At 31.8% G+C, this 19998-nt stretch overlaps 2 protein-coding genes across 3 annotated transcripts; both read right to left on the reverse strand.

Annotated features, from left to right (window-relative positions):
- Positions 1 to 1482: 1482 nt before the first annotated feature.
- LOC105116287 (peroxisomal membrane protein 13-like) lies at positions 1483 to 4498 on the reverse strand. Its single transcript, XM_011013565.1, has 5 exons — positions 4392 to 4498; positions 3282 to 3509; positions 2912 to 3189; positions 2517 to 2609; positions 1483 to 1863 (listed from the first exon to the last, which is right to left on the reverse strand). The coding sequence occupies exons 1-5, from the start codon at positions 4414 to 4416 to the stop codon at positions 1642 to 1644; spliced, it is 846 nt and encodes a 281-aa protein (XP_011011867.1). The 5' UTR covers positions 4417 to 4498; the 3' UTR covers positions 1483 to 1641.
- Positions 4499 to 5595: 1097 nt separating this feature from the next.
- Positions 5596 to 11301, reverse strand: LOC105116286 (protein NLP8-like). Of its 2 annotated transcripts, XM_011013564.1 has the most exons (6): positions 11153 to 11301; positions 9415 to 10669; positions 8651 to 8695; positions 7704 to 8462; positions 7459 to 7582; positions 5596 to 7137 (listed from the first exon to the last, which is right to left on the reverse strand). In XM_011013564.1, the coding sequence occupies exons 2-6, from the start codon at positions 10354 to 10356 to the stop codon at positions 6014 to 6016; spliced, it is 2994 nt and encodes a 997-aa protein (XP_011011866.1). In that variant the 5' UTR covers positions 10357 to 10669; positions 11153 to 11301; the 3' UTR covers positions 5596 to 6013. The 2 variants fall into 2 exon arrangements, with proteins under 2 accessions (XP_011011866.1, XP_011011865.1); XM_011013563.1 differs by lacking the exon at positions 11153 to 11301 and having other exon boundaries at positions 9415 to 10742.
- Positions 11302 to 19998: the final 8697 nt, after the last annotated feature.

Genomic DNA, 19998 nt, shown 5'->3' on the forward strand with positions numbered 1-19998 from the left:
CACTCATTTGTGATTTTATGTCCATGACCATTTGGCATAGTTGTTTATAATCTGTCGAGAGTTGTTCTCTTTTTTTACATGAGTCGTATGTTGTTGTGAGATCACGAACTCCTAAAACTGAGTGCTCGATAATGATTGGAAGTTCCCAACGGTTGAGACACTACGGGTCGCTCACAAGTTTTCAGCCATAATATTTGAGAGTTCGTATACCTGATTTCTATCAGGTCCATCAGACATTCCTACCTCCATCAACAAATCTAGATCAAAATCCAGATAGGTTGAAGGATTGTCCTAATGTCTCTCCATCAACTTGCTATTATATTTCTCCCAAAAATTAAAAAAGAAACCATCAAATTCAATTCAAGAAAATAATAACTTACGAAAGAAAATAGTTGAACGAACATACCACGAAGTGTTTAGCGCGGTTGTCAACAAACTGTTGCACCCTCTTTTGACGATCTTCACTCTACACGTGTGTCTTCATAAAAAGCTTCATTGGACTCGACTCACATCCAAGAGATGTAGCCTACAAGAAAAAAAAATTACAAGTTAAATATATTTATAAATAACAATGAATTAATTAAAGATAAATGTTATTAAAATTAGTCTCACCATCCACTTCGTACGTGCAATGAACGAAACGGAGCTGCAGTATATATGGTAACCAAATCATGAATTTGTTGGTTTCAATTCTCAACACTGGATTGTGAGCGTTGTGTAAATCACTTAAATGTCAAGTGCTATATATACTACACTCATATATCCTCCAGAATGTATAATAACCTAAAATCCCTCCAAGCCACTATGTTATTCCAACTTGATAGAGTATTATCTCTAACTTTTTTTTTAGTTTTTTTAACGTTTTATATCAAAAGTCATGTTATTCCAACTGGGTAGAGCATTATCTCTAACTTTTTTTTAGTTTTTTTAATGCTTTATATCGAAAGTCATGCAACCTTTATAATACAAATGTATTTCATGTGAGTTAATGACAAATTAGATTTTAATATATAAACTTTTAAAAAATATCATATTATTTTTGAAGTTATCTAATTACAACATAATTCTCTAAGACCCTCTTTATAATATTATTATTTGCTCTATCTTACTTGAATTTGTTCTACATATAAATAATTTATTAAAAATAAATCAATAGTTTCAATATAACATAAAAAATCATTAAATTTTTTAAATTAACACTAATTTTAAATTTTTTAAACCATGTATCAATATAAAATTTTTAATTAAGATATTTGAAAACCTAACTGCGAAACAATAAAATTACCACCAATAATTTTAAAAAAAATCAATGATTTTGAAAAAGCTCTACTCTGCTGCATTGTCTGGCGATGCTGGTTCAGTCCCTTTTTGTACCCATCAAATTTAGGTGTTTACCTTTCAACTCAGGTCTGGAAGATTCTTAACAGTTTAATGCAACTTCCAAACCAAGTTTTTAGCACACCAATAATACTGTTCTCGCAATTAAACTAGAAGAAACACGATGCTGATTTCAAAGATTACATTTAATTTCACACCGAAAATTCAAGTGCAGCTCATGTTGCTGAGGATTACAACAGAGTTTGTTTATTTTCTATCAAGGAAGAAAAATCAGATTCAATCCATAAGAGAAATACTACTGCATCATTTGCAAGTGTCATTCTCCCAAACACTGTCCCAGGAACCACTTGGAGCTGGCTTTGGTCCTTCTATGTAAAGCGGGTTTGCATTGGTACCTTCTGGTCCTGGAAGAGGAAGTCTATGGGGACCATGCGGGTGGGCCATTCTAGGCTTTGTTTTGATCCCTAGCAGCCTCAATACAAATCTAGCCACCTCTCCATACAACATACCAGAGCGATCGAAAAGCTGTCACAATTAACTTTTTAAATAACTTCTTGTATCAAAATACACGGAAATGATGTTTTTTTTATTTTTAAAAAATTATTTTTGATATTAGCACATCAAAATAATTTAAAAACACTAAAAACATATTAATTTAAAATAAATAAAAAATAAAAAATTAATTTTTTTCAAAAATGTTTTTGAAATGCAGAAATAAACAAACTCTATATAATGCTGATTTGGACCACAGAAGATAGCTGTTCCTACAAGCTACAGTTCAAAGGATTTCCAAAGATTGGTGTCTCAAAACTTCAACACAAAGCAATTTGCTACGAAACACAAAGATAGAAGCCATCTAGCCATATCCCATTCTAATATAAAATGGGAATTAAAAATATGCATCCGCTCACGAACATGGATGAAATTGCTTCCAAGTTTAATTTATTCCACAAAGTGTTTATGATCACCCTAACATCAACACCATTGCAGCTGGCAGCTTAAATTAATGAGAACTAGTTAATACTATCAAGTTGGATGACATAGGTTTGATCATGCATAATGATATTATGACAAAAGTAAAAAAGCAAGTGTTGAGAGCCGGACATGAGATAATATTTTATCTGACAATCACTTAACCAGCAAAAAACAAGGTGCAAGGAAAAAGATAGTGAGAATACCTGAAGAAGTGCAGTCATGAGCATGTGAAAAGCCTGTGTATTCTGGTCTATGAGAATCGATATGCGACCAAAAAAGTTCACCACGCCTTGCAACTGTCATCATAGAGAAAATGGTGATTTTCTAGAGAAGAATAATAAGGCAATTAAACTAATCAGATATGTTCCTAAGCAACTAATTTAACATGATTGCAATTTGAAAGGTGAAATTCTTCCGGCAAGTCATATGCATTGGGCCATTGGGTATCTAATTTGATATGATCTCTGCTCTTACCCAACAACATTAGACTTTAATAAACATTTAATTGGACCATGTCTATAAATAAATTACATTTATAACTCCAATCATTTCTTGAAACAGCATATGTAACTAATCAAAAGAAAACCATAGGTATTACCACTCGAAGAAATGAAATCCAAAACCCTGGTGGAGATGGAGGTGCACCAAAAGGATTATTAGGGTCTTGAGCTCCATAAGGACCACCCATGCCCATTCCATAACCACCCAATGGGCCTCCGAAACCACTATTATACATTCCACCACCATACATCCCAGAACCATAAAGTCCAGAATACCCTCCTCGATACATGTTGTTTCCATACAGCCCTCCACCATATGATGAACCATACATTCCTGACCCATATCCAGAATTATAATTCAGAGTGGAATTATAACCTGAAACAGGTTAGGAGAAAAAAGGTTAAACAAGATTCAACTATCACAACAAAGAGCAAAACTTTATATTGCTAATAAAAATCTCTACTCGCCTCCATAGCTGCTCATGCTATAATTCTGCTCCCAAGGCCTTGAAGGAAGAGGCCTACCAACAGCATTTGTGTTTGCGGCACTACCTGAGCTTTGAACAATTTCTCCGGGCCTTGCAGTTCCTGAAGCCTCAACGACATCACTTGTGCTGCCAGCTGATGGTGGTTTAAAAGGTGTAGCACCAGAAGAACCACCAGCTTGCTCCCAGGGTTTCGGGGGAGGATTGTTAGCTGCAAAATGGAACCACATAGTTACATCACAGAAATTTTACAGGGTAAAGCAACTAAAAATTAAATAGCATCTAAAGAGTGAACGATGTCAAAAAAGAATGCACGCAGAGAAGATAAGTGACATGATTTTTACATAGGTAAGAAAAGGCATCTTGGCAGATCAGTACAGCTCGAGAGTCATTTTTCAGCATAACAAGTTTGCAAAATAGATTACAGCAAGTTGAGAGATTCGAAAAGGATGCAAAAAGAAGATGAGAAAATGAAATTTATCACAAGTCAATGCAACAAAGAAAACGAAGAAATTATTAGGCATATAAAAAGCTAAACACCATGTTTCCTAAGCATCTTTCAGAAAGACCTCAAGCACAGCTTATAATCAGAACAAATTTCCACATGATTACACCTTAAACTTCTATTGACTCCACAAAGTAGAACCTTTTTACCTTTCACAAGTTCAACTCATAATCACAACACCAACTTCGAAGAAATGCTATTTCTTTATCAAAGACAAAAATCCCATGAAAAAAGTTCACAAATTTATATTCTAAAAAGACCTTCAAACTGTAATTATTTTTTAATAAAACTAAACCCACTATTCCTTTATCAAATACAAAAAACCCATTTCTTCTCCTTTCTCTTTTCCATCTTTCTTACCAACCAAACACAACCCATAAATATAATTTTAAAAAACCCATAAAGATCCCATCTTTGAAACTAAGAAAAAGCTCCCATGATCCCTTGATTAATACTACACAAAACCCATAAATCAGTCCTCTTTCCTTCAACTAAAAAGATCATCTCGAGATAGAAATAAATAAAGACATACAAATTAAAATTAATTAAGAGAACCAAAGGATGGATTTTTTTTCTGTTTAGACAAACCTGATGGCTGTGGGTTGGATGCCATGCGAGTTGCAGAGAAAAGGCATCAGTTATTGCAATGAGAGAACAGAGATTTACTGCAGAACTAAGAAAACAGTGTTGTACGAATATATATATCTTAATTTTATTCTTTTTTTATTTTATTTTGTGATTGTTGCTTTTACAGTATCCGCGCTCTGAAGGGTCCAGTTGTGCTTGTTTGTAATTTTGCTGTTGCTGACATGGATTTTTCCTTTCTTTAATGGCTAGTTGACTAACCAGTAGTTTGAGAGGAAAAACTGAAGCAACTTCTCCTCCCCTCTTTCACCCCTTTTTTTTATATATAGTTACAGGAACCATATTTTTAAAAACCAGCAGGCAACCCGTTATTGATTAACTTGATGGGATCAAGTTTTTTTTAAAAAAAAAAAAAAAGTCGGACTAGGTTTCCCGATTAACAAAGCAAAACCTAATTAAAAAATCAATTGCAATATATTAATTATATAAAAATAAAATTGTTTTGATTTATAAAAAAAATAAAATTAGAATGAACTCAATCAATCTATAATTTAGATTTTGAACTTGATTAATTATCAGACTAAATTTAAAAACTCTAACAAAAAAGATTAAAAATACCAAATTAGATAAATTAACTCAAGTATTTTAAAATGTTATTATAGAAAAAATAAAAATAAAAAGAGGTTTTTCAAAGGACTTGGTCAAACCAATTCTTGGATTAGCGAATTACGGAATTGACCTTTTAGGCAGACTGAAATTTATAACCCATTTTTTCATTTGGAATGAAATATATTGTAGAGAGTTAATAAGAATTTTATTTAAATAAATTTGAAAGAGGATTTGAATCCTTGCAGCCATGTTAAGAGCACGAGTCTTAATCACCGGACCAACTCTTCGAATTCTTAAATATTTCGAGATTTACCAAATCACAATCCCTAGAGTTATAAAATAGAACAATATAACTAAAGTCAATAACGTACTCTTGATCCACGCTTAACCGAATTAACTATATTCAGACATCAAAAGCAGTTGCCCTGTGAAAACGCTTGCTTGCTTGCTCAAAGAGGTCCATAGATTTTGTTAATCTTTTTCAAGTTTCTTGATTATCTAAGTAGTTCACATACCAAGGAGGATTGCAGGAGCGCGCGTTTGTGCTTATCTGTCTGTGATACTGTCATGACAAACAAGGAAGTTTGACAGCCAAAAGTAGAAAGAAATGTCGTCAAACTTGAGCATTTTCCATTTTCATAAATTGAGATGTAAAACCCTACACAATCTACTAGGTTTAAGGGCACTACAGTGCATAACATAAGAACACAGTTCCCCGATTATGTTTCTACAACTAAACATCTTTTGCCACTTCTAGCATATACAGCATTATACATTAACATCAACTATGTCATACAAAATCATCTCTCTTTTTCCTAACTTTTCTCCCCCACTCTTTCTTTTATGGAATTCTGACAACCAATCATACAACTATATTTCTGCACCGGGAATGTTCGGTTGTACTGCATTGGAGTCCAATTTGTGATTGGTTCTGCAAATACTTTGAAAGAAAGAATTGCAGATGAATTATGGCAAGTACATACTCCTCATTTCAACCAAAAAGACACGAGCTAGACTCATAGATTGCCCGTGTCACCCATGTGTTCGGAGCTTCCCGTCAAAAAGCAATTGCTGCTGTCTGAGCTTCCCATAGCAAAAGGCGTGTGACGGACAAGGAACTTCACACTACGAGTCCCAACATATTCCATTATCTCCAGACACTCCAGCAAGTCAGAGTCGCTCACCAACAATACCCACTCCTCTTCGTCATCTAGATACTTGAGCTGGAATGTTCCAGTTTGCAATTTGAACCTCTTTGATACTTCTTCGTAGAGTTGGAGACATCCTGCTGCTGATGGATCAAATTTGAATCGTATTATATCTTCTCTGTACCTGGCTTTTACAGTAATTTTTAAATCACCATCACCAAAACTAGTTCTCTCTTTTGAATGCTTCCTCTCCTCGAAGCTCGGAGAGCTTGATATGCTGCCATGCATAATTGAACCAGAGCTGTTTGATGAGTCAGTCATGCTTGAACAAGTATGCTGGTTGCGCTCTACATTTCCATCATCACCCTCCATTTTGGTATCCATCTCCTCAGCAGCAACAAAGGGGAGTGAGCTTCGAGGCACAATGCAGGAGTCCGAGTTCTCTAGTATAATACCGCCATTTTTCATTCCCCCTATGTTGCCTGCTTTTGCAAAAGAACCTGGGAGGTCATTCTCGAGACAAGCCCAAGGTCCAGAGCCAAAGCTAGTCTGTTCACATAATCCAGCACCTATTGCAACTGACTTGGAATCTGCACTGCAATCAATCACATGAACACTACAGTCCTTTAACTCCCCCCCGCTAACTATGCAACATTCATCCTCTTCAACTTTAACAGTAGAATTATTTCCATCAGTACAAGAAGCCGGAAGTACTGAAACTACATCGTGGTTAGCTGGTTCAGAATTTCCATTGGATAGGTTTTTTGCTTGAAACACAAAACCATTTTGATGATCAAATTCTTGATTCATGGAGACCCCTGCTACAAAACCACCTGTGGTTGGATCAAATTTCAGCCCTCCTTCCACCCCCTGAACAGAATCAAGCACAGTCTGTATTTTTCTTAATGAGCGGTTCGCCTTGTTTATCTTTCGGGATGGCCATCTGGATATTCCATGTTGTCTGCAAATTCTCTTCAGTGTTGTGGGGCAAACTACACAGAAATTTAAAGGGTAACCACAAATTATTCTAAAAGGAGGCAAAAATGCTATCCTGTTTTCAAAGGATATGTTGACAGAGGGCATAGAGAATAGTTAAACAAGGAAACAACCAACAGTACATCCCAAGTTACTAGTTCCACCAATACCAGGAATAAAAGAACCTTGGTTGATGAAGCTAAATGATCCAAACAAAAATTTCAACAATTCATAAGAAATGGAAGAACAACATTTTCATGAGTCAAATGAAAAATCCTCCAGAAAGCTTAGATATTTAAAGTCTGATTTCATAAGTATATACATGGCATGGAGCTCACCACCAATGCTTTTGGCAGCATCCTTGAGACTTCCAGAAAAGTATTGCTGAAGAACGCTCAAGCTCACAGTTTTCTCCGCTGTGCTTCTCTTTTTCTCCACCTGTCTTCTAGATCCACTCGTCGTCTATGCAAAATATATATATATAAATGAAAAACAAATTCTGTTCAATACAATAAGCATGTTCTTTCTACTTTTGGGAAGCTAATTCACCAAAAGGGACAGAAATACATCTCAAGGAAGTTACCTGTACGTTAGAGCTATTTGATCCTATTTTATCATTTTTTGAACTACACACATTAAGAGGCAGATTGGCAGCCGAGTTCAAGTTTCCTTCTGATAATGCAGTTTGAGAGCTTCCATTTGATATGGAAATTGGTTGGAAGCTTGGCAGTGCTTCCTTTGGCAACCCAACTTCAGAACATTCCTGTCCAACAAATTCTGTATCTGAAACTGTTCTCAAACTCTTACAAATTCTCTGCATGGTACCTGAGAGGTTGTTCAACAGGAGTTGCTGGTCTGAACTCTCCTTTATATTGACAGGGAGAAAGAGCTCTAAAATATAGTCATCATCACCAGTGTAGGTGCTTCTTAGCCTGATTGCAACTGCAGCATTCAGACCATACTTGCGTGCATGATGAACAAGTGGATACTCAGTTATATCATATGTCTTCACATCAGGGAAGAAGAAGGGATGATTTGATTGCACTGCTTTTCCAGCTATACCTTGCCCTTCCTCAATATAATGTTCAGCACACGCATGCACAAAACCTTGCATCTCTCTGTCATTCACATAGCAAGCTGTACCTTCAATGCACAAGACACATTTACCACTTGACCTTGAATTGGCTTCCCTAACACGCACTTTTATGATTTCATCAACAGCTTCCTCAGTATAATTGCAAGGCATCCATGTAAGAGCCAGTGGCAATCTATGTGCATGGCATACAGCTCGTAGAACATCGGCTATTTCAGACAAGGCAGCTCTTTTGTTGCTTGAGAGACACTGAAAAATAATGATTTCCGTTAGACAAAGACAAAGTGCTGATTGAAAGTGTTCAGAGTTAGGCCTTCTCATTGTTTACTCTTATTTATTTCATTATCAAATTGCAGGCTTGTGTTTTGCACCCTTTCCATTAAGTGTGGATGCTAGAACTATCCAACAAAAAGAAAAAGGAAGTTGCAGATAAATACCTGAGGAAGAAGTCGAGGAGGTGGAGTGCTCCTTAAGTTCACAGCCTGCAAAAAGTCAAGTCAAGAATTAACAGTGCCATCCAGCATATATTTTCACATAAAGTTTGGATTCTGATTCAGATGGTTGTCACATGAAACAACTGGCAAGCTTTAATCATCGATTCATAAATTTCAAGATGCAAAAAGTGTCCAAGTGATAAAAGTAAAGAACTTTTAAAACTAATATGCTTCAATAAAACCAAAAGGTGTAGACTTCCATACACTAAACTAGCTTGTATCAGTAGTTGTTTTAGTGATAGAAACACAAAAACCAGGACATTAAACATTTATTCCCATCATATGCAACAATTTTGCTTGTCATCCTTAAATGATGCAGAATATTGAGGACAACAAATTAATTCCTAGATGATAAATCGAATGTTCTTGATCAAAATGCAGCAAATTATAGTTCTAAAACATAATAGCAAGAAAAAAGAACTTTTTGTTATCAACAACATACCAAGTACTTACAGGCTGGACTCCCATCCAAAGAAATGGAAGAAGCAGAACAAGAGGTTTCAAAAGGGAGGAACTTATTCATGAACAACAATTTGTTCTCACTCGGAGCAAACAATTTCTTCCCTCCCTCTCCTTTACAGGGTTTTGAAATGGAAAACAGGTTGCTAGGCAAGATACATAATTTATCATTGAAATTGCGCAACACAGACAGATTTAAATGGGAACAAAAGCTTTTTTACCAAAATATATAGTAAAATGAAACTAACCTCAAGCGCATCACAAACATTTTCCATCTCTGAATCAAAATCTGGTTTCTCCTTAACAGTGACAAGTTCCAGAACAGCACAGCAGGACATCTCATCAGGATCAAAGATCGGTAATGCAAAAGAGCCCCGGACTTCATGATCAACTGCATGCTTTGCCCGCAAGTATTCGGCCTTGCGATAATATCTTACATTTGAAGTCCACTCTGGAAGTTTGGAAATGAATACACGACCAGGAAGTCCTAGAGGCACACCAGGCTTCACTTCTGCAGAGAAAGTAAATGTTCTAGACACTTCTCGGAACCCTGCTAGCATTTGATCAAGCAAGTATGGTTGCTCTGAAGTGCTCAACATATATTGATCCCCACTCCTTATGGGAACCCATACTTGTGCCAAAATACCCCCTCCATATGAAACCTTCAACAGGGATAATGCCCTTAGCATCCTCTCATCTAGTGAAGGCCCAACTGGCTGTGACATAATATAATACGTTGTGTTTGGGAAATGGTTTTGCTGACCGACTCCATTATCATGTTTTGCACCCAAATCATCAGCATCAATTGAATCTGAGGGATAACCAAAATGGGAATTTGTTTGCTGAAGCATCACTTTATCTCCACCATTGTAAGAAGTCCCAGCAGCATTTATTGTTTCCTGTATTGAAGCAGAATTTTGTTCTGCAAAACTTCCTGCATCAAAGGATGGATAGGATGTCGAAGGAAAAGATGGCGTTCCATAGGGGGCAAGCATTTGATCCATAGCTGATGAGTTGTTGCACCATCCAGCATACATATCAAAATTCATAAGCTCTGAAAAACTGTTGAATGGGTCCTCAAAAAATGAATTCCTTGGAGCGCCATCGGAAGTTGTGACAATATCCATCTGAGCTCTTGGTGAAGCCCAATAACCCATCTCCTTTTCTTTTGACGAGAAGGAGTTCTCCATTTTTTATACAACTAACCAAAATACACTCCTAATAACCTCACCCCTCTTTTGAGTCAGAGCAACATCCAAAGGAACTCAATTCTTCCTCCCTTAATAACTTCCTTAACGTGCACATTACTAATTAAACTCCACCTTCAAATCCATCAAAGTTCCACTCTTCTACCCTCTAAACAAACAACTCAATTTCCTCTCTTTAACCTTCTTTGTTTTTCATTTGAACAACTAAAACCAACTCAATTGCACTTAAAAAACCAACCTTTCACGTCTTTCAATTGCAATTACCCACAAAGCTAAATCTCACTTCCTTTCAATCCTGTATATATATAGTAGCACAAGCCAATAAATCAAGATATATCAGCTTACAGCAACCACCAAACACACATAACTACATTTAGAGTCTAATCAATACATCACTACCGCCTTTCTATAAATAGCAACCAAAATCTAATAACATGACATCTAAAATTTTTTGCAATATCCAAAGCCTCCGAGCTTCACTGCAACATAAGTCCACACTCCACAATCAAAAATAACTCACAAAATCCACCTCCAAATTTTTCTTCTATATATATATAAGCACATAAATATAGCTACACATGAGTAAAGATTGTGTCTTTTTTTTACCCATGTGCATATAAAGCTTGAGTCTTTTTTATCCGGGGTTGCTTAGAAATGGTCAAAAAGACTCTGGATAATTGAATTCAATGTAAATGAACTAAAAGGAAACACGACCACAAACAAAACATCAACCTTGACCACAAAAAGAAACAAAATTGTCAAAAAAACAAACACTTACAAATCCAATCTCCTCGAAACTTTGCAATTTGTTTCAGTAAAGATGCCAAGGTAGAGAGTCAGGTCTGTGAGAGAGAGAGAGAGAGAGAGAGAGAATGCTGTGTATGAATAATTACTAAAAGGAGAAACCCTATAGAGGCGGTAACTACCAGATTTATTATTTTTTTGGAGGGGGTGGATTTTTCTATACAAAAGACCTTGGGTTGCTAAAAACGGCAAGGTTGGTTATCTTTAATATACTTTTTGTTTTTTCGTTGGAGGAGTTTACAACAACGAACTTGGAATTTTTTAATAATTACACTGTTTCATGTTAAAATTTTGAAAATGACTAAGGTAGTGAATCTGAATTTATTTATTTTTTTATCAGAAGGTGATATTCTCATCCAGCTTTTATGAATGGAGATTAAGATTTGATTTGATCTTCATGTGTTCATGTCAAATTAACTTTTTTTATATAATGTTTTATGCTATAAATATGTGATAAAGAATTTATTTTAAACAAAATATGCTGTTTTACTATTCAAATTATGCTAAAATGACTATGGTGTTTCACTTTTCATATAATTATTAAAACAGGGAGGGAAGATGATGGCGCGTCAGTGTTTTTTTTAAAAAAAAAATTATCTTTTCAACTTTCCTTTAATTTTATCATTCTTTTACTTTTTTATATAAAAAATTATAGTTTTTTAATTTAATTATTCAATATTGGATTTGTATTAAATTTTTATGTTGTTTTTTTCAATTTCATCATTTAACATTTAATTTATTTTAAATTAGTTTTTATAATTTATTTTGGTTTGATTTCTACAAAATTTTTGTAATCTTAAGCAAACATCATAATATTTGATAAAAGTAGTTTTTTTAGTAAAGTTATCAAAACATGTGGAATTTATAACCTAAATCACAAATTTAACATTTAAGTTGCGAAATATAAATCAATATAATAAGTCATTGTTTTAATATTTAAAAAAATAATGTTATCTTGAAAATGCAAACCATGTTTTTTTGTTTATCATTTAAATTATTTTTGAACTCATCGAATTAATTTGGTTACGTTAAGATAACTTTCACATTACTAAACAATTAATTGAATTAAAAGATTTTAATGTTGATTTACTTGGTCAAGTTTAATAATAATATCAAATAATTTTTTATGATCTAAATATTTTTATATATTTTTAAAAAAAAAATTGATACAACTCTTAGTATAAGCTTATAAACTAGTTTGTGCTATCTGTATACATATATGATAGATTTCATATTTTAGCATAGTTTCTTTTTTCTTCACTTAAAACCATAAATCTAACAATTATTCACTCGAAGTAATCATTTCTCTTGTGTTAAGTGATAAAGCATTATTGTAATTAATCAAATTTATGAGCAATTGATTTATTCATCTTATTAAAATAAGGGTTTGATTGTTCTTAGGTTTTTTTTTAATCCAAGAAATCAGGATTTTTTTTTAATTTCTCGAGGAGAAACTACAATACCAATGCAAGTTGTTGATTGTTTAAAAACCCAAAATATCATTGAATTTTTGTTGATAATTTAATAATAATAAAATCTTTGAACATGTCCAGTTTGAAGTAAACAAGTAAGATAGGATACACTTTTCCCTCCTTTCATTTATGGAGAATGCACTTGCGCAAGTGCTTGTTTACATGGCAACTTGCTAGGAAAGACAACGGTGAAGAAGACAATGACCCTTTGATTTGGACTCATAGATCTTACCTCCTCACCTCTCTTACGACAAATAACACCATTGATTATTTGAAGAAACCAAGAACAACATAAAACAAGCAAAGAACCCTAATTTTTCAAAAAAAATCATGTACTCGTGGGTATATAAAGTGCTTGAGATATTTCGATAATAAATAAAAATTTAATATTATAAAATATAATTTTTTTTGTTATATTTAAGTGAAAGTATTGAAAGAAAAGTTGCAACTAAACCAAATTGTCAACCTTTTGATCAGTCTGAAGTCAAAAGCGCAGCTATTAAGATACCATTGGCATAACTTTGCAAGGCAAAGAAGTATTCCTTCTTTCTCTGAAATTTAATTTTATCCTGAGAAGTCTTTTCACAAGGTGGAGATTTGTAAAAGAAAACGACATTTTTTTGTTGAAAATAAATTTCTGTGTTTCCCCTAATTGATTTTATGTTGGGTTCGTGTTTAAAAAATAATAATATTTTTTTATTTTTTTATGTTTTTATATTGTTTTAATATGCTTATGTTGAAAATAAATTTTAAAAATTAAAATATATATATATATTATTCTATGTATTTTCAAGCAAAAAACACTTAAATAATAATAACTACCATAATATTAAACACTATCTTAAAGAAAGCTAGAAAAACTCTTTTTCTTTTTTCTTCCACTCCTCTTGCTCTTCTCATATTTGATCCTTTTAATTTTTTATACATGTTATAATATTTTATAAAAATACCTAAAAGATAGTAAATAAAAATCCAAAATTTGGGCTTATTATCAAATCTTATTAGCTATTTCATGATAATGATCAAAATTGAAACTTTTGGGAATTATAATCAAAGAATAACAACTCATATTTACTCCGAGGAGAGAGGGAGAGATATAAGGAGGAGGGAGAAATATACGAAAAGAAATTAAAAACAAATATTTTTATCTTGTATAAAAATATTTTTATAATTTTTGGTGGGTTTAATATTTTTTTTTTCCATCATCTATCTATCTCTTTTTAAAGAACCAAGCACGCACCAAACATTAATAAAGTAAAAGATTCATGCGTAGGGATGAGCTTGGATGTTCAAATATATATGTTGTAGAACTTAAGTGTGAGAGATCCTCACCTCTTAGCTTGTTGGCTAGTTAGGGTCAAGTAAGTGGGCGAGGATCGATTTGATTGGCTTGGTTGGATTTGTCTTGATATTCCTTGCAATCACTTATTGTTATATTCTCTAGATTGCACCATGAATCTTAAGGGCAATATTAAGAAAATCAAATCATAAGGATTGAGACAAAGCATTGTTGAGCACAGAGGGATGAAAGTATAGTTTTCCTTTCTCTGCAATTATGTGAACGGTTCATCTCCCCCATGGAAAGATGCCAGAAAAGGGGCTGAAAATGACGTGACACCACTGGCATAGATTCTCAAAATAAAGTCAGGAAGAAAACAAAAGAGAAGGGCCACGCAAATAATAATGATTCTTGACCAAAAAGCTCTGAGATTGATTCTTCGATGATGATGCAAGCCTCGAAAAGGGGCTTCGGAAGGGGTGATACAGTGCTTGAGCACTACAAGAATGTCGAGGGGACTTTAATATTAAGAAATGATGGGCTGCTGATAGAATCCTGAGCCACGAGGAAAGTAAAAGATGGGATTAGATTCCAATCCCCTCTATGATTCTGCTAACTGTTGATGTTTTCCGCCAGCAAAGGCAGACCTATCATGTTAGAGGGTGCTGCTTCTTGATTTTGCAATAAGCTCCAGGGCAGCTGTATCATTAAAATATATACAGGAAAGGAAAGATTTTTTATATATTTTAGAACGTTAATAAAATACTAAATAAGTGGTAGGTACTCCTCCACTCTCATGTTCCTTACCCTAGATTTTAGGTTTGAGTTAAGTCATTTACTTTTATTTTATTTTCAAAAGTAATTTTAAGTTTCAGTCTTAAGGTAAAGTTATGTGCGATCCTATATGTATAAGTGTTCTTCATGAGCTATTAAAAAAACTAAAGGAATCACTGAATTATTGTGATTGCAAATTCATTATATTATGGATCAAAACACTATAATGATAATTTTATTCTGTGGTGAGATTTTTTTTTTATATAAGTTTCATTAATTATTATCAAATTAATTAATAATAACTTATTTTTTTATATTTTTAAAACATAATTAAATAATTAAATTACCTTTAAAATAAAATTTTATTTCACTCGCTTCTGGGCTTTTTTAAAAATATTCATCTTTTCAAATCACATTAAAATGACTAAATTATTCTTAAAAATAAAAATTCTTTAACTAGTTTTCAAGGAATTTCTTGTATTTTTATCATGGTTTTTTCCAATTATAATCAAGTTGATTTTGGAGCAATTTAGTATTTTAATAAATATAACATGTTATTGCTTTTCAGTTAATTTTTCACTAATTTTAAAGATAATCTAAGTTATCTTGAGTTTTTTATTTGTTATTTTTTGTTAAATTTATTTTTTTAAAGAGATTTTATTTTAGAATTAAATTAAATTAATTAATTAAATATAAACATGAAAGGCTTAATTCATGATATTTTATTTAGTTTGCTTTTTAAGTCAATGGTCAAGTGTCACGTGTGGTCTTTTTAATGTTATTTTGTAACCTTTTGAGGTAGTATTTGAATTGACTAGTGAACTTTTTCTGGTTATAGGTTGTGTCTATAATCAAATGATGATGAGTTCTTGATAAAGTTTTTTTTTTTTATTTTCATTATGAGTACGATAATAACTTATTTTTATAGTTAATTATTATTAATTTTTTTCTTTATCTACTAATTTTTATATTATAAAATTAATTGAACCCTTGAGTTTAAATTTTATTTTAAAAAAACACTATTATCAACTGAATATTTTTTTATATTAAAAAAACTGTACAAACTGCAGGTGTAACCTGGACCACATACCAATATAGTTAAAAGTGAGTAAAATATTTATTTAATTTAAAAGTTTTATATTCAAGTCACGTCACTATTTTTTTTTAAATACAATATATTTATTTCTAATTGGTCTCAATCAAAGCTCTAGCGTATTTTCAAATATACGTAGACATGAAAAAAAAAAAGAAGAAGAAGAAGATATCCGTAATCAGTCATCTGAATATTCGATTTTAAAAAAAGAAGAGTGGGGGCATGCTGTGGTTGTGTTTGTGGTGGTGTCATGGAGTACGGTTGTATGGTGCTAAAAGATTATAAGAATGTGAAAAGCATTTATCCACTAACTGTTTGTTTGTTTGTATGTTATAAAAATATTTTAAAAAAATTAATTATTTTTTTATTTTTTTTTTAAATTAATTTTTTTAATATTTTAAGATTATTTTTATTTATTGATATTAAAAATAATTTTAAAAAATAAAAATATATTATTTTAATATATTTCAAAATAAAAAATATTTTATAAAATAATCACTGACACACAGATTTATTTGAGAATGTAGTAGTACAATTTAAAATATTTTAAAAATATATCAAAAAAAAAAATTAAAATTTTTTTTTTTAAATCAGAAAATAAAAATAATATAAAAACATAAAAAATAATTTTTAGTTAAAAAATTAAAATTCAAGGTAACGAGGTTTAGGATTTATCTGAAATATGATAACAGTGATTTTTATTTATAAATATATTAAAATAATATTTTTTATTTTAAAAAGATTATTGTTGATATTCCATTCAAATAATTTAAAAATATTAAAAATATATTAATTTTTTTAAAAAATAAAATTTTTTAAAATGCATACTAGGCCGCGTTTCGCCCTGATAAGCCCCTGTAATTCGCGGCTTGAAACTGTACCTGAAGTGAAGTGTCAATTATTGCATGTACTGCTCTTGTTGTGATGGCTGATGTGTTCTTAACGCTGAGACATAGATTGCTGCACAGTCACAATTGCTCAAACAAACATGGAGATTAATTTCGCCATCATTGTCTATCCTCAACTTCTAGGTGCAAAAAAAAATGTACTCTGCTTCATCGTATGCATGCAAATTTGCCACCCCATGCACTGTATTTGGCACACAGTACCCTTCACAGGGTTCTCATTTGTGCCTGTGTACTGAAAACTGGCGACGTTAGATTCACTGGCGGTGGTGGTCATAGACATCGGCAAAACTCAGCTTTTCTGGAGTTCTTTTTTTGGTACAATTGTGTAATTTAAAAAATATTAAACTTTGTTTTAAATGTTTTTAATGTATTAATATTAAAAATAAATTTTAAATAAAAAAATTATTTAAATTAAAAAACACAACTCCAATCAAGATATTAACATATTTTATTTCTTTTTTGTCCTTTCTTCGTCATCGTGGGCGCGTAGCTTTTTGAACAAAAGGCTAGCTATGCCATTTTATTTCCTGCGTTCACTTGAGATATATTATTATGATAAAGTAAGAAACATATGCACTGCTAACGGAGAATGTCATTGGTGGAAGGCTGTAGACTGAATCGTTAGGAAAATATGCACTTGTAATAGAATCTTGAGCCACCAGGAAGGAAAAAGATAGGATTTGATTCCAAATATAATGATGCATGACATACGATAATGGTCTTCAAGGGGCGTGATGAGTGATAAAGAATTTGAAATCTATACAGTAAGTCTTAAATTAAAATCAGAATATATATTTTTTATAAAAGTTTAGAACAATCAGTGTTTTACTCACTTATCTGAACCTATAAAATACAATTTTTTAAAAAGTAGAGTTTCATAAAATCTAAAAAAAAGATAATGAATATAAAATTTGATTTGATTATTTATATCGAGTTAAAATTTTATTAAAAACTTTTAAAAATTATTTAAAAAATAAAAACAATTATCTTTTGTACCAAAAAAAAAATATCCACAAGAAGGATGAGTGTGATGCGGGTATGTTTTTTGTGGTGGTGACATGGAGTGAGGGTGATATGGCAATAAAATTTATAGAATGTGGTAATTAAGTAAGCGCTGATCTATATGTAAGTCGTGGCATGAAAAGAAACCACCGTGGTAACATGAGTCAGAGGGCAGGTGTCCCAACAATGAACTGACAGCAAGCTAAAGAGTGACAGAAGCCTGACATGAAGTACAAGTTTCCAGAGCGCCTCTACCCTTGGCTTGAAGCATCAATTATATATTGCATTGTATAGCTTTGGTTTGAGTGCTTCATTTTATTTTATTTTATTTTTTCAGCTTAGTAAAAAATTATTAAAATAACACCCTATAAGATAATATTTAGAAAAATAGCTTAATTGAAAAGGTCTAAAAAATCATGTTCAATTCGCAGGTTACAAGTATAATAAGTATAATATGGTATTCTTTCCAATTGCAAAGTTAGAAAGAAACAAGATTGAGAGAGAGTAGAAAAATAAGAGAGAAAAATATTTTTTAGATATATTGGAACTCTGGTAATAATATTATAGGTGTTGTTAAAATTATTTTGATAAGACAAATTTAATAATACAAAAAAATATTATCAATAGTAATTAAAAAAAGTTAAATAAACGACTTATAAAAAAGTAAACCCGATATCTTTAAACGGCTCATATGATCCATTCTATTTAAGGTTTATTTTTAAAAAAATTTCAAGAAAACTACCGTTTAATAATTTATTATTGTAAACAGTAAATTTTTATTAATTTTTAACTTGTTTTACTAATAATTAATGAAAAAATATATAAAAAAACATTTACTAGTTTCTTTTCATAATAAAAAACATGTACTAGTGTTAGGGATCTCTAAGAATACTATAATAAAACTTAATGTAATGATTATGATATAATATTTAAAATTGATAATTTAATACCATAAATAAATTTGATCCTAATATTAAAAATAAATAAATATTTTTTAGTAGAATTCTGTTGGTTTTAAATTTAGTTACTACTAATAATAATTTAGGCTAAAGAGTACATTAGTTTTAAAATATTTTTGACAAATAGTATAAACAATGAGGATATATTAATCATAATATTAAGATTTGCTTTTTTTACATTAGAAAAGTGAGACTTGAAAAAATAATATAATATAAACTCAACAATACAAGTTTAGATGTAGTTTAACTTCAGTTAATTAAAATAATATTATTTTAATTTTTTAAATTAAATTAAATTTTAAACATGTTACAAGTAAATCAATAAATCATTCATCTGAATTTAATTAGTAAATAAACTCCCATCTAATTTTTTAAAAAACTCGACTACAACATATCTATAACGTCAGCTTATCATTAATGTTTTGCACCAGTCAATATATAATCTTGTACGTGCCAACTTGTAATAGATCGAATGTGAGACACCAGCTTGATTATTGCCTTGTTAATTAAAAATAACTTGTAACATTAATTAAGTAATTAATTAAACATAACAAAATAGGGTTTGGAAATGTCAAATAATTAATAGCTTCCACTAATATTTCTGCAGAACATATCCCCTGGGCAAAGCCATCTGGCAGAATCTTCACACCCTCCTCTCACTTGTGCTCAAGATCTTGCTGAAGATCACTGATCTAGCCCTAGTTGTGTGTGTGTGTGTGTCTATATATATATATATATATATCAGCATTTATGCCAAATTATTGAAAAATAAACCATGTTTAGTTATTTGTGCCCGCCACTCACAGGCTTCCAGTCTATTGAAAATTATGCTGCTCAAAACCTATTGAAAATTATGCTGCTCGTCTTGAGCAGCTAGCATGCCCTAGGTCAGGGTATCATGGATGTCGTGATTCGACCTTTTTTTCATATTCCCTGTTTAGTTTGCTCAGCTGCAAAGAACCCAGGAAACACACATCAAGCTCAAAAACTACGTCGATACCTTCAACTTTGAATTAATCCAAGCCACTTGCGAATTATTATATGTTTTATTGCATTTCACATGATCTGACTGATCAGTTCATAATTTATTCACCTCCTAAATTACATATATACCTACTCATCAAATATTATATGTTGTTGGAAATTGGAATAGATCTGAAACAAGTGCGATAGTGGGATTGGATTCTTCCTTAAGATTTTGATTCTCCCTCAACAATTCTGGCTTGCTTGCTCTTCATATTAATTAATGATTAACGATAAACATACCATGTGATCATGCCCCCATTGTCTCTGTCTCCTATATTCCTTCAGCAAATAAATTTGTTTCCTTAGT

Source organism: Populus euphratica, unplaced genomic scaffold, assembly GCF_000495115.2.
Source record: "Populus euphratica unplaced genomic scaffold, PopEup_1.0 scaffold898.1, whole genome shotgun sequence".
Classification (NCBI taxonomy): Eukaryota; Viridiplantae; Streptophyta; class Magnoliopsida; order Malpighiales; family Salicaceae; genus Populus; species Populus euphratica.

Coding starts and splice junctions, on each gene's coding strand:
- LOC105116287 (XM_011013565.1), bottom strand. CDS start 4,416: ATGGCATCCAACCCACAGCCATCAG. Junction 3,190..3,281: donor TAGCATGAGCAGCTATGGAG/GCGAGTAGAGAT, acceptor AACCTGTTTCAG/GTTATAATTCCACTCTGAAT. Junction 1,864..2,516: donor TCATGACTGCACTTCTTCAG/GTATTCTCACTA, acceptor TAATTGTGACAG/CTTTTCGATCGCTCTGGTAT.
- LOC105116286 (XM_011013564.1), bottom strand. CDS start 10,356: ATGGAGAACTCCTTCTCGTCAAAAGAAAAGGAGATGGGTTATTGGGCT. Junction 8,696..9,414: donor ATGTTTGTGATGCGCTTGAG/GTTAGTTTCATT, acceptor GACTTTTTGCAG/GCTGTGAACTTAAGGAGCAC. Junction 8,463..8,650: donor CTCCTCGACTTCTTCCTCAG/GTATTTATCTGC, acceptor ATTATTTTTCAG/TGTCTCTCAAGCAACAAAAG.